The 15,494-nt window shown below is 34.2% G+C and overlaps 1 protein-coding gene across 1 annotated transcript; it reads right to left on the bottom strand.

The window, feature by feature from the left end:
* Positions 1-2,310: 2,310 nt before the first annotated feature.
* On the bottom strand, positions 2,311-12,838 carry atp6v0cb (ATPase H+ transporting V0 subunit cb). Its single transcript, XM_048173862.1, has 3 exons — positions 12,564-12,838; positions 4,636-4,819; positions 2,311-3,353 (listed from the first exon to the last, which is right to left on the bottom strand). Exons 1-3 carry the CDS (start codon positions 12,634-12,636, stop codon positions 3,149-3,151), a joined length of 462 nt encoding a protein of 153 aa, XP_048029819.1. The 5' UTR covers positions 12,637-12,838; the 3' UTR covers positions 2,311-3,148.
* Between the last annotated feature and the right edge of the window lie 2,656 nt (positions 12,839-15,494).

Below are 15,494 nucleotides of genomic sequence, written 5' to 3'. Positions count from 1 at the left end.
GCCAAATTATTTCCCCCCTCGTTGAAGACGCTATCTGATTGCCCCACTGTTAATCCTAACGCCTCCTCCACACCTAATCCTAAACCTACCAATACTAGGGGGGTTGGCAGGGGTAGGAATTCGGCACCACACCGGCCAATAATGAGTCGGCGTTCTGATGTAGAACCTGGAAGCGCTGGATGTAAACAGCATATGAGAGTGACACAGAAGAGAAGATATTGTTGAATAAATGTGTTGACAATTTTAACGATGTCTTTAGTACCCCTTCTGGACCTTGAAATTGGTGATTATATTGCAGTCTATGAAAGAGTCATATAGGCCTACCTCTCGGATTTCATCAAAAATATCTTAATTTGTGTTTCGAAGATGAACGGCGTGGAACGACATGAGGATTTTAATTTTTGGGTGAACTCTCTAACTTCTACCCATTTTTATGTTCTCCATCTTCTACATGAGGATTCCCTTTGGCCTGTTCTTTCCACTATTTCCATGCTATATTAACGAGTATGCACATTTTAAGTGAACAACGACAAGTAAAAGATAGTATTTAGTCATAATATTTTTTAAAGACTAAATTTAATTAATTGTCTCACCTTATATTTTGTAGGTCAACGAGATTCTTCATTTTAGTTATTCCACTTATTAATGATTTATTAGCACTTCAGTCACTAATCGTGCTTATATTCATGAATATGTGCGTGAAATCTGCATACAAACGTTTTCACGAACGATTCGCACGACAAAAGCTGGGTGTCCTTTTAAATGTGTTAAACTATATATTTAATATTAAATAGATTTCTTCGAACTTTTTTTGAGGATCTCACTTATACTGGTGAATATTCATTGCGCGCGTCATAAAAAGGGGAGGGGTTGGGCGGAAAGCCCTTATATGGATATGGTCTGGGCGTGTTCTATGCAAATTGCTAATCTCGGACACGCAGTTGCTTATTTGGAATATTTAAATTAATTGACATTAGTGGTTCTCAACTAGGGGGTCTCATCCAAAAGCATTTTTTAAATGGAAAATAAATTATCCTTATCTTTCTACTATTAAAGTATGGTCTGGTATTAATACATTTTGTTACCTAACAAGATGAAAGAACTTTACTATAAAATTCTTCATAATTAGTATCCATGTAACTCTTTTCTTTCTATATTTAAGTTGGACATTTCTTCACAATGCACATTCTGTAATTCTAATCTTGAAACAATACCACATTTATTTTCTGAATGTGATTATGCAAATGATTTTTGGAAAGAAGTACCCTGGCTTATTTTCTCTGCTTATAGCAAACTTTTTATTCTTGAAATAATTAATGTTTTGTTTTTGATGTGGGAAACAGGGTCAAAGGAGATGGACAATGTGTTAAAATTGCTAACTATACGTGGCCCATTTCATCTGCATAAATGTAAAGTTACTGACTCTAAGCCCAACATTACACTTTTTCGTATATCTAAAAATATTTTATGACTCTCTTTGTTCATTGCTCAACAAGAAAGTTGCTAAAACTGCACAACTGCTAAAAAAAATATATGATTTCATTATAATACCTCCTGTGTATTTCCTGAAAATACGTTTTTTTTTTAATTATATTTTTTTGTCTTAGATATTTGTTAAATAATTTTTTGCTTGCTTGTTTTTAAATCCTTTTATGTATTTTGTTTCAAAACCTATTTCATGTATCCCCGGTATGTTGTTTATTAATAATAATAATAATAAAAATGTTTCCAAAGCAAAAAAAAACAAAAAAAAAACAAAAAACTAGGGGGTCTCGACAAACTTCGAAGATGACCTCAGGATGATTCAAAATAATACAGTTAGAATAAAAAAATAAAATAAAAATTGTTTTTATTGGAAAACATCCTTGTATCAGAATCTTGAATTATATTCAAGATTTATATGTTTTAGAATTATATGTTTAATTAATTTAATATATCAACAGTGCCTGATTGTGTAAAAAAACGAAAAATAAACCTGAAAACAAGTGGTTCTATCATAATTACAGCAGAAATACTTGAGGATATTTGGGGAGGCTTGAGTCAAAAAGGTTAAACCACTGCAGTAGCAATTTCATGTGCACGTGTGTGTGTGTGCAAATAAAAATAATCCACATAATTCTTAGTGAATGAGACCCGTTGACTGAAAATTCAAGTAATTTACACTAAAAATGGAGTAAAATAGCAGTAAATCTATCAGTGCTGCTGGTGAATTATTATCCAGGTCGAGGCTGAAGACTGCAGGGAGCGATACACAGCTGAACACATTCACACGATCCGTCTGATGATGAAAAAGCACTGGGAACACAGGCATATGGAAATGACACTTGTGAGACCCACGAGGGGCACACGCACACCTTTAATACAACCAAACATCAGATATACACAGGAAACAACCATAGATACACACATCAAGCCGAAATTCTCCCCAACACTGCACTCAGAACCAGAACCACGGCCAGTGCAGGTCTATTCTTATATATATATATATATCTCTGTGTATATATATAGATTTATGCTTATATAAATATCAATTCAAAGGATTTGAGGAGCTTCAAGTACATTTTCATGAACAGTATCTTAATAAATAAAATCAGCGGAAAACAAAAATGGACGTTAACAAAAACTATTCCATTCCACATAGAGATTCATCAGTGCATTTTTCCACTTCACAAACACTTCTTTGACACCAATGTGGAAATTCATAAAACTCCCGAATCACGTGACAGGAAGAGACAGGAACCAGAGGCGTTCGTGCGTTTCCCTCTCTAGCGTGAAGGGAGTGAAAGAGAACGCGTGATTGGCTAACAGATCGATAGGCAGGAGGGGTGTGGGAAACAAACAGAGAATGAGATCTATTACATTATTATTATTATTATTATATTATTTTTTCTTCACAGACACAGGACAAAATCACTATATACCGCATTTACAAGAAATCAAAACTATCAAACTGGACGACTGTACACTTTCAGAGATAAAACCAAACGCAGAGCCTGTTATAATGTGTAGGATTATTTCCCCACCTCTCAATTCATCTAATTTCATTTTAGTTTAAGGTACCATTTATTTTTTCCCCCCCTTCCCACTTTATTTTTTGTTCCACGTCCCCCGTCGTGTGGTCCGGCAGCGCCGCATGCTGACTGCCAGTTTATTTGGTTGAGAGAATCAGGGCTACGATGAGGCCGTAGAGACCCAGGACTTCAGCGAAGATCAGAATGAGGATCATGCCAACGAAGAGGCGCGGCTGCTGGGCGGTGCCACGGACGCCCGCATCTCCCACGATGCCGATGGCAAAACCGGCCGCCAGCCCGCTCAGACCCACGCTGAGGCCTGCGCCCAGATGCAAGAAACTCCTGCCACACAGAAATAACAATCAGACATTAGGAAAAATAAATAAATAAATAAATAAATAGGGGGAAAAAAAAAAACTTGATAAAATAAAAAATTTAAATATAAAATTAATGAAATAATAAATATATAATATAATATAATATAATATAACTTAATATAAGAATATGAAATTAGCACTGAAATTATTATTATTTATTCATATTTTGAAATGGTTTTTATTTTTATATTTTCCACTTTCATGTAATTTAAAGGTTTAATCATTTTATAGTGTGTTTATTTCATTTTTATTAGTTTTTTTTAAATATATATTTTATAGTACTGTCAAATAGATTAATTGCAATTAATTGCATTAACAACAGTTTGTAAATATATGTTTGTGTGTATAAATATATGTATCTACGGAAGAGGATTAGGGCCAAGCAATAATAAAAAAATAAAACCATCTCGAGATTAAAGTTGTTTCGAGAAAAAACTCGTTAAATTTCGAGAAAAAAGTTGAGATAAAATGTTGAGAATAAAGTCATTAAATTACGAGAAAAAAGTCATAATTTAACGAATTTGTTCTCGTAATTTAACGACTTTTTTCTCATAATTTAATGACTTTATTCTCAACATTTTATCTTGACTTTTTTCTCAAAATTTAACGACATTTTTCTCATAATTTAACGAATTTGTTCTCGTAATTTAACGACTTTTTTCTCGTAACTTAATGACTTTATTCTCAACATTTTATCTCGACTTTTTTCTCAAAATTTACCGACTTTTTTCTCATAATTTAATGACTTTATTCTCAACATTTTATTTCGACTTTTTTCTTGAAATTTACCGAGTTTTTTCTCGAAATTTAACAACTTTAATCTTGAGATGGTTTTATTAAAAAATAAAACCATCTCGAGATTAAAGTTGTTAAATTATATGATTGTTATAATTATTAAATTGTTAAATTATTGCTTGGCCCTAAACGTGTGTGTGTATATACATATATATAAAAACTTTTATGTTAGATGTAATGAATTGATTTGACAGCACTAATTTATTCATTTTTATTTAAATTTTAAATTTTAGTTACATTTTGATTTTAATACATCAAGTTGAACTAAATTAAATTTAGATATAAATTTATATACATCTATAATCTAAATTAAAATGTTTATTTTTTTGAATATATTTTATTTTATTTCATTTTATTTTAACGGTTACTTTATTTTCAGTAATGAAGATGTTTTTTTGTTTGAGTTTTCGTTGATCAGAATCAGAGTTTATCAGTGCTCGTGTTCAACTCACTTGTAGAGAGTAATCTTTTCTGAAATGCCGTTGGCGATGAGGACGGCCACCACCAGGCCGTATATAGCGATGATTCCCGCCATGACCACAGGAATGATGGACTTCATGATCAGCTCTGGACGCATCACAGACATGGCAGCGATACCCGTGCCGCTCTTCGCTGTGCCATACGCCGCGCCCAACGCTACACAGAGACAAAATAAAAGTGTGCACTCAAACAATGAGTCAAAATCTAAGTCCAATTCTGCAGTCATATCAACAATAATCATATCTATACACTCAGCTCAGCTCTAAAAGATGCAATAGATTGTGCAGGTTCAGTGTGCATCAGGTGAACAAACGTCATTCATTTTTTTAATATTTATATTTCAGTTAACATTTATTTTGTTCAAGTAATGATTTTTTTATGGTTTTAGTGCACAATTTAAACCTGGTAACATGCAATAATGAACCAGTACTTGTTTCAGGGAATTTCAGTGTTTGTTTCAGTTTATCATGCATTTTTGTTCTGTGACCTAGTTTTCAGTTTGTTTCCTTGGTTGTTTCCACTGAGTTTTCTGAGCCTGTTGTGTTGAGTTTTTGCTTTCACTCCCTACGATCCTGCACATATTTCATCAACGTTTGCAATCTGGCTGTGACATTCGGATAATATAGTATAATCATCATATTATTGCATAATTTCTCAGTGCAGCATGACTCAGATCTCCTGCAACGTTTCTGCAGTGTTTAGTAATGAAACCAAAAGGGCAAAAACACGAGTAAGCTGGCGTTTTACACTTCTGAAGACAGACTGCCTGCGAAAAACTGTGTTCTGGGTGTTTTTAGAGCATTGTTGATTGGTTGCTGGGGCATTTTTTTATAGGTTTCTGAAAAGTTGTTTGCTTACTGCTTCAGCTATTCAGCTATTTTAACATCCATAGAGATGAAAATCATAAATCCACCCACTTCTTGTCAACAAACACGTTTAATGTTTGAATGAGCAATAGTATAGTGAAGATTGCATGAGAAAATAGCAATAACAGGTAAACAACACTTTCCATTTTTAGAAAGGAAGCAACAACAATACTCATGTACTATGGAGCCGAATATAATAATTTAAGCACCGGCAGATGGATGGAACTGAACTTAGGTTCAAACCAGGCAACTAAACCAAGTTAAATGATCTGTTTATTTGCAGACTGACTGTTTCCGTGAATCATCAGTATTTTGCGGCTGGCTGCGGTGATCTTGGTCATGTGTAGAGCTGGTGTTAATTCAGCAGACCTGCACACACACGGTTAACCCGCTGCTGCACATTACTGATCGATCATCCGGGAATCTTAGTCTAATCGTAGTTTCCGGGATTAAAGGGTAACCCTGCTGGAAATACCAGCCGCATTAACCACGATTACAACTACTACTGCAGCACAGAATCACCCAAACTAGCCAATAACTGAGTGTGTGTGTGTGTGTGTGTGTGTGTGCACGAGTGACAGATGGGCCAGTGTGATGAAGAGCTGAATCAATCCTTCAGTGTGCAGATGGCCACCATCCAAACACACACTATTTAAAGACCATCTCTACCTGCTCTGAGAACAACACTGAGACACAATTGAACTGATTTTACCACTTTTACAGGGGATGGTTGTTTCAAAAACATCAAAAAGAATCAACTTTTCCTTGAAGAGTTTATACAAAGAACATGTTTCTGTGATCATTCGTTCATTCATTGCCACATCAGCAGCAAAAGCTATTTTCATGGCAAACTCGTTTTAGTAGAAATCAAAATACATTGTATACAATAATTTAACAATATTTGTCTTTAAAATATAGCAATTACATAAGCTCTATCAGTTTTATATTTGATAGAAAATCTAAAAACATCAATTAATGACATTTCTGAAAAACAAAACTGATGCCCAATATCATTTAAAGCAATTCTAATAAAATATGCTATAATTAAAGTCATATAATGCAGGTAATTCTTCACCATTCAAGTCTTGAGTGACCAATGTGACATTACATGGTTTGATCATGTCTATTTTCAAAATTTACAACAGGGTCTGGTGATGCATAAATCATGGTGAAATTATTTCTATTATTAGATACATCTAGGACAAATTATTTTGGCCAGTGAACAGTTTTGGATAACCATTAAGGACCAGAACTATGGCATATAGACATTTTTGTTTTTAAATGGAGCAAAAGTTGGTAAATGAAGATAAAGACATTCTGACTGATACCAATTAAGAACGATAAAAATAACTGTAACGATAACTATATTACCATCAGAAGATGTTGTTCTGTTTTATTCTGCATGCACTGTAGTTTCATCGTCTGCCAACTTTAAATGCTCAAGAAGATCTTTAAAGCGGGATGGATTCTGATTGGCTGTCAATGTTTTCATCAGCTGGATAAAAAATTATTCTGAAAGTGATTCCAGCGATATCATTTCTCTGTGCCGTTATCATTATAGTTTCGGTGTGGAATCTGCTATTCTTTTGTAGTTTCAATGATTTTTAGTATGATATGTCTTTACAGATGTTTTGGGCCTTTAGTCATGTGCAAAACTAAATATAATCAAAATAATCAGAAGCATGAATCATGACTATTTTAAAGGGTTAGTTCACCCAAAAATGAAAATTCTGTCATTAATTATTCACCCTCATGTCGCTTCACACCCATTAAGACCTTCATTCATCTTCGGAAAACAAATTAAGATATTTTTGATGAAATCCGATGGCTCAGTGAGGCCTCCATTGACAGCAAGACAATTAACACTTTCAATGCCCAGAAAGCTACTAAAGACATCATTAAAACAGTCGACGCGACTGCAGTGGTTCAACCTTAATGTTATGAAGCGACGAGAATACTTTTTGTGCGCACAAAAAGTAAAGAAAATAACGATTTTATTCAACAATATCTAGGGATGGGCGATTTCAAAACACTGCTTCATGAAGCTTCACAAATCTTTCGTTTCGAATCAGTGGTTCAGAGCGCCCCCCAATGGTGAACCATTGAAATTTCAAAACACTTACGACTTAACGAAGCCTCGTTTACTGAAATCACATGACTATGGCAGTTTGATACACGCTTCGAAACACTGAATCGACATCATAAAGCTTCATGAAGCAGTGTTTTGAAATCGCCCATCACTAGATATTGTTGAATAAAGTCGTTATTTTGTTTTTTTGGTGCACAAAAAGTATTCTCGTCGCTTCATAACATTAAGGTTGAACCACAGTAGTCACATGAACTGATATAAATACATCTTTAGTAGCTTTTTGGGCATTGAAAGTGTTAATTATCTTGGCAATGCAGGCCTCACTGAGCCTTTTTGAGCATTTTTGGGTGAACTAATCCTCTAACTTGACATGACGTCTTAAATAAGCAGTACTTAAAGCATGACACACAGAACAAAAAGCTGAAAAAAAATCTAGTCGAACTCTCTAATAAACTAGTTCACAATTTTGACCCATCCCTAATGGAAACAGTGTTTTATTGCTTAATCTTATGGCCAATAACTTATATGACAACTGATTATATAAATATTCTATCAGTCTATCACAGTCTTATCATTAGTAACCTTTAGATATTTCATCCCTACTGAACATGACATGACATTTAGTCCTGAAGACAACCATTGTGTTCTGCTATACTACCCTTCCTTACTAAACACATACATTTATATAGTAAAATGCATCACTAACGAGCACAGGACTACACAGACTGAACTGGGACGTGATGCCAAGTCAGGAGAGAGAGATCTCTCAGACGAAAGAGCGTAACATCTCAAATTAGCTTCAGCTCTTCCAAACACACTGTCGCATCAGAAATGATCCGCGTGCATCAAGTCTGTTAGTCACAACACGCATCGAATCAGTTTTTCTACGAGTAAATATAGTGTAGATCAAATCAGCTGAATGACATGTGTTCTCGTGCCATCAGGCACACGCAGAATAACTCCTTTCCTCCATGAGGAATTCAAGAAGAACTTCTGACATAAAATACAACTGTGCCTTCTGGCTGTCTGGATCAACATCTAATTTAGTCACTCCAGGACATGGATTACAAATGTTTTGGGCACAATGTAAGTTAAGCTCTATCAACAGCATTTGTGGCATAATGCCAATTACCACCAAAAACTCTTTCAACTCATCTTTCAGTTAAAAATTTAAACAAATCACAGTTACAGTACTGCGTAATAAAATTAAATGCGTCATTTTTTCACACATAAATGTTTATCTGAGCTATAAAGAACCCAAAACATCATTCAAAATAGCAGAATTAAAACCATGTCTTTCTCATGTAAAGTCAACTTGAAATGGCATTCAGTATGCATTTTACTTTACAACACGACGTATTTGTGGAAGCAATAGAATATTCAACATAGGGCGGAGCTTGTTTTATCCACCCTGAATAAACTGTATCACAAAGAGGCGTTACATACTACAGTGAAGCCAGAAGTATGGAGGGGAGGAGCTGAAAATAAGAGGACTTGGTGATGTCAGCTGAAACGTTAAGTCATTTGAGAGGTGGAGCAATTTGTCAAGACAAACATGTTTTTTTTTTTAAGGAATAACGCATTAATTGTGCACAATTAAAAGGTGCAATGTGTAAAATTTCTGTCCACTAGAGGTCGCTAGAGGCCTATTGAAAACAAAGGCGTAGCTTGATGACGCCAAGTTTGAGCGCAGAATCTTGGGACATGTGGTCTCCACCTTACAGCCGGTGGAAAAATAATAGGGATAGGACTTGGACAGAAATCATGTTCATGATTAACATTACTGTAGTATGAAGCAGAGCAGGAGCGAGTGTTGTGGGAGCAGCGGGACTTTTATTATGACACAGTCGCCGGCGCTGCTTCCGCTTTTCCGGTCATGAGTATGAGGTAACGCAGCTCTGTTTATCATATTAGATACATTTGAGTGTGTTGAAAATGTTATAACGTTACTCTGTGCGTTCGCTCGGCGGCTGCTGTGAGACACTGTTACACACTGCAGTAAGATAGATCGATTTTACAATATCATATTAAATGCTGGATGGCTTGTGTTGATAAATGGCATGTAATTCATTTTAAAACGTATTGTATGATGGAGAAAATGCTGTATTACTGTTACTAAAAATAAAGCTGCATCTGATTATGCTATGTTAGCTACTTCACAAAATAGTGTTTTTCTCTGAGGCATGGTAAAGCATGGTACTCACAAAAAATCAAGAAAATTAGATTTAAACAATAAGAATAAATGTGTTAAGCTTTATAACACTAATTCGTTTTCTGTCTATAAATATATCAAAACAGTTCTTCTCTTGCCTATTAAAACATGTGATATATTAAAGTGTCTTTGGTGTTTCCGTGGTTTCTACAAAATGAAACCGGAAACCGAGGGTAACGCGTTACCCTCGGTTTCCGGTTTCATTTTGTAGAAACCACGGAAACACCAAAGACACTTTAATATATCACACGATTGACACGTATGACACGATTGACGGGCAACTCCTCACACGTCCCGGAGCCTTGGTTAAAATTGCAATTTTCTCACGATTTACAAATAGTTGCAAACATTTGGGATATTGTAAGTACTCAAGTGAACAAAATATATAACACTGGCCTAGTGGTTTTTGGATATTTTACTGCAAAAATCTTACATATTGCACCTTTAAGGCCTGTTTCCAGAATGAATGATATATACAAAATATAATATAACATAATATAATATAATATAATATATATATATATATATATATATATATATATAATATAATATAATATATATATATAATATAATATATATATATATATATATATATATATATATATATATATATATATCACTGTAATGCTGAGAGAATAATGGAGTCCACACCACAACTTTAACGGCACAGAGGAACGATATTGATTTTTTTTTTCTACTGGTGAACAATTAAAACACTGACAACCAATCAGAATCCAGATGACATAGCTACTGTACTGTATCATCTGTTGCCGTTTTTATACTCGTTGTTATACTTATTGTTTTTGGCACAAACAGGACCCATGAATTATTGAATTAAATCAAGTCCATTTTGATTTGATGTTTATTTTAATGGTAAACAGGACTCAGAGCGGCAGACAGCTTTAATATTCTGTGGTTCACATCTAAAGCAGCAGAATCCCTGAAATATATAAATAATAAATCAGCTTCAGCTCTTTCTTCTCAATGCTTCACTCTCGTGTTCAGTAACAAACTGAAACCTGGAAGTATGCTTTTACTCACAAAGACACGCATGAGAAAGACATGCTCCTGAGCTCAGTGCCGTTCTCATTAAGAAAGCCGTTCAATCTCACATGCACACGCAAAATGGCCTGACGGAGCAGCTAACAAACAAACACACACCAGCTGCTGTGTTAGCTTGTTTGCATTACTGACGCAGACGTGCAAAGATAAAATTACAGATAACAGAGATAGAGAGAGCAAAAAGTGCCGTCTAACAGTCCAGCAGAGAATAAACAGCATGATGCCTTGTGCTGGGAATAAACACAGATGCAGATTCGGATGTCGTGACGTCCCTCGCTACTGTAATTTGCACGTACATTTCAGCATCACACTATTGCTGCAGCATCCTGACATAACTACAACCTGAAAATTTGTGGGGAACTATGGTCTGATTATTAAAAATTCCTTTATGGGGATTTTTATCAATTTAAAAACAACCAGATCTGACGCTAAATGGAATGAGAGTGATATTTTTCTATCCATTTCTGGATTGTCTTTCATCTTCTGTGATGGATGATACAGCTGCATCCTGTTTATCATCATTCACAGCCAAATTAAAGCTGTTTTAATTACTAATATATTATATATATATATTATAATGACTTCAGATGCAAAAGCCTCTAAGTGCCATCTGAAATTTTCTTCTAAAATGCACATTTTTATCAAGCTCGTATGTTTAGGTTCAGTTATTTCACTTTAATTGCAATTAATAGGTAATTTTCATTGCCATTAAAGTGAAATAACTGAACATAAACATACGAGCTTGATAAAAATGCTCATTTTAGAAGAAAATTTCAGATGGCACTTAGAGGCTTTTGCATCTGAAGTCTATATATATATTATATTATATTATATATATCTTAATTTAATATTTAAGAACAACTTAGTTTGAGGTTAATTTAACAAAATAACCCAATAAATCGGTAAATATTTTACTATTAATTTAATTATCTAATGCACAACTGTCAGGCTGCACCTTAAATTCAATAATTCTGCATCTAAATTCAATCAAACGTGAGTAATGATCAATTCCTGTGGAAAAAAAAACAGTTTAACCTGTGAAATAATCCCTTGCCCTTTTATGTCCCTTCCCTTTGCATAGAAATTATAATCTCTGAATCTACCCAAACCAGGGAATGAATTTTATCCCATAGCTGGTTAAATGAAGGGCTGGTTGGCAACATTTGCTGGCATTTAAATTAATTTATCTGACATTTTATGAGCAAAGTACAAGCACTGTGATCAATAATGAATAATTCTAATAATAAATGCAACATTTCACCAGCAATTTTATTTTTTTCGACTAGCACATGCATGGATTATGATCATAAAAATACCATCATGTGAAAGTAGATGTTATAAGATCTACAATATTTCATACGATACAAGGAATAATGGAACCAGCTCTGACAGGATTGGATTATAATCACGCAGACATCATTTTGTTGGTGATTAATAGATGTTTAAGAAAAAATATTAAATAAATAATTGTATATATTCTCGTAATACTAATAATAATAATAATAATGATGATGATGATGATGATGATTACAATGACATTACATCATATATCAAGTATAATGTGACCACCACAGATAGATTTGATTATAATCAAGAGCAAATATAATTTATGCACATATTAATCAATGCATGTTTAATAAATGTGTTAAATATATTTAAAATAAAATTTACCGCTGAAGACCATCGCTGCTGATGCGCCCATCACTGCGAAGAACGGTGAGTATTCAGGGCTTCCCGACGACATAATTCCTCTAATTTCACCTCAAAACCCCAATAATACCGAACTAATACTGCTGGACACAAGCAGAACCGTACAAATTGACGGAAACCGGGGTCTGAGGATAAAGCTTTTGGTAGAGAACAATGGTTTTAAATCCCAATCAGATGATGGAAACTGCTTGTCACGGATACTGTCGGATGAATCTGCGGTACAAAATGGCGGAAAACGTCACCTGACACACCGTGAAGAAAATACCATCCGACTCCTGGAGGGGGAGGAGATAGTTAAAATATAGAGATATATTTTCTTATAGAGTCCGAGAGCACATGTAAAACCAAAAACGTCATAAATAGTTAAAAAGAAAGCATTTTGGTGCAATATAGACCGTGATTTAAAGATTTCGTGGTTTCATGGTCTCCCCCATTTGTTAGTTAGTGCGCTCCGCTGCGGGCTTTCCCTTTAATACTGAAGATGTTCAAATCCTTAGAATAAAAATCATGCGTTTATAATCTGGGTGTTAACATATTATACTCTTAAAATTATATTTCACTTATATTTTACTTATAATGCATAATTTGCAAGCGATTATTAGAATCTCTCTGCAAAATGATGGCATAACTATTCGTTTGAATGTAATAGTAACATGCAATTGCATTCATTATACTTATATATATATATATATATATATATATATATATATATATATATTATCTTTTCCTCTCCGTTTCTCTGTAACTGACTGAGACACTCTTTGTAAGGGCGTAGGTTTACTACGACACATTTTAAGGTATTTTATTATTCAAAAATATCAAGGGCTTCTGATTTCTATAAATGGTCTTCAGATATTCTATGCTGTTTGTAATAATGCTTCTTTATAATAAAGTGATATTATGTCACCCACGCAGTGTGATGCGGACAGTGGATGAGGAGGATTCCCGAGATGAAGGTCATTCTGAGCAGTGACGTCAACCGGAGGCCACGCCCACCGCCCTCTGTGTCAGCAAGAATATAACGAGACTGTACTCTAGACACTAATGTGAATGAACATGAGCAGATATAGTGTGGGGTAGATAACTAATGTTTATTTAATGTGCATTTTATTCCCTGTACTATAATGATATGCAGTGGCAAGAAAAAGTATGTGAACCACTTGCAGAATCTGTGAAAATGTGAATCATTTTAATAAAATAAGAGGGATCATAAAAAATGCATGTTATTTTTATTTAGTACTGTCATGAGTAAGATATTTTACATAAAAAATGCTTGAATTTAGTTCACAAAAAATAGCTGAATTTATTAAAATAACCCCATTCATAAGTATGTGAACCATTGATTCTCAATACTGTGTGTGGTTACCTGATGATCCACAACTGTTTTTTTGTTTTGTGATGGTTGTTCACGAGTCTCTTGTTTGTCCTGAGCAGTTAAACTGAGCTCTGTTCTTCAGAAAAATCCTCTGGGTCCTGCAGATTCTTCAGTTTTCAGCTTTCATTTTTTGCATATTTAAACCCTTTACAAAAGTGACTGAATGATTTTGACTGAGAACAACCACACACAGTATTGAGAATCAATGGTTTACATACTTATGAATGGGGTTATTTTAATAAATTCAGCTATTTTTTTTTTTTTTTGTCTTGTGAACTAAATGCAAACATCTTTTATGTAAAAAATCTTACTCAGGACAGTACTAATAAAAAAATAACATGTATTTTGTATGATCTCTCTTATTTTATTAAAATTATTCACATTTTCACAGATTATGCAAGTGGTTCATACTTTTTCTTGCCACTGTATATATTTATTTAATATTAAAAAGTATTTTATAAAAAAATGTATATTTACTATATATTCAAATGTATTTAAAACTAAAATATATTTATTTTAATGTTTATTATTTAAGAATAAATAATATAATATAATAATAAATATAATATTACAATATATTAATCAATTATCTAAAATGTAACCAACTGTAATCAAGCCATATTTATTTCGAGTGTCAGTCAGCCTGATGGACACATGCTGTTCAGGAAACATAAGGGAGGATCAATTAGTCTGGTCTCGTTTAGCCAAGGGGAGAATCTGGATTATAAGGTCGAACACACACATACCATGAGAGTTACAGTGCTCAGCGTAAATGAGTACACCCCCATTTTAAACAATATCTCAGTGAACACAAAAACAATGTTGACAAGACCAAGTTTTATATAACATCTGTTTAACTTATAACATGAAAGTAAGGTTAATAATATAACTTAGATTACACATTTTTCAGTTTTTCTCAAATTAGGGTGATGCAAAAATGAGTACACCCCACTGAAAGTCTCTGGAGCAAAGCTAAATTGTAGACTACGAATGTCTAATTTAACAAGAATTCGACCACAGGTGAGTCTAATTATTCATTACACAGGTGTCCAGCAGACAGTTGACTATAAAAGGGTGTTAAAACCCCATTTCATGCTGTCAGCAATGGCACCACATGGAAGAGAAATGTCACAAGACCTGAGAAAGAAAATAATTTCTTTACACCAGAAAGGTGAAGATCAGCAAAGCTTTACTTATCAGTCAGAATATGGTAGCAAAAATGGTACAAAAACTTAAAAAAGATTTAACTGCAAACATCTCGCAGAGACGTCCACAGAAGTTAACACCTCGACAGGAGCATCTTCTGATGAGAAGGGTTGAAGAAAATCGGCATGCAAGTTCACTGCAGTTATCTAAAGAAGTAGAAAGCCAAACTGTGGTGGCTATTTCCCGTGACACAATATGGCGTACACTGCAGAGGAATGGCATGCATGGGTGCCGTCCACAAAAGAAGCCTCTCCTAAAGCTCAGGCACAAAAAAGCCCACCTAGAGTTTGCCAGGGCCCATGCTGACAAAG

The sequence above is a fragment of the Megalobrama amblycephala genome, linkage group LG22 (assembly GCF_018812025.1).
Source record: "Megalobrama amblycephala isolate DHTTF-2021 linkage group LG22, ASM1881202v1, whole genome shotgun sequence".
Classification (NCBI taxonomy): domain Eukaryota; kingdom Metazoa; phylum Chordata; class Actinopteri; order Cypriniformes; family Xenocyprididae; genus Megalobrama; species Megalobrama amblycephala.
Note: the sequence above shows the minus strand (reverse complement) of the source record. Positions and strands in the feature narration are given on the sequence as shown.

Coding starts and splice junctions, on each gene's coding strand:
- atp6v0cb (XM_048173862.1), bottom strand. CDS start 12,636: ATGTCGTCGGGAAGCCCTGAATACTCACCGTTCTTCGCAGTGATGGGC. Junction 4,820..12,563: donor AGCAGCGATGGTCTTCAGCG/GTAAATTTTATT, acceptor GTCTCTGTGTAG/CGTTGGGCGCGGCGTATGGC. Junction 3,354..4,635: donor GAAAAGATTACTCTCTACAA/GTGAGTTGAACA, acceptor TCTGTGTGGCAG/GAGTTTCTTGCATCTGGGCG.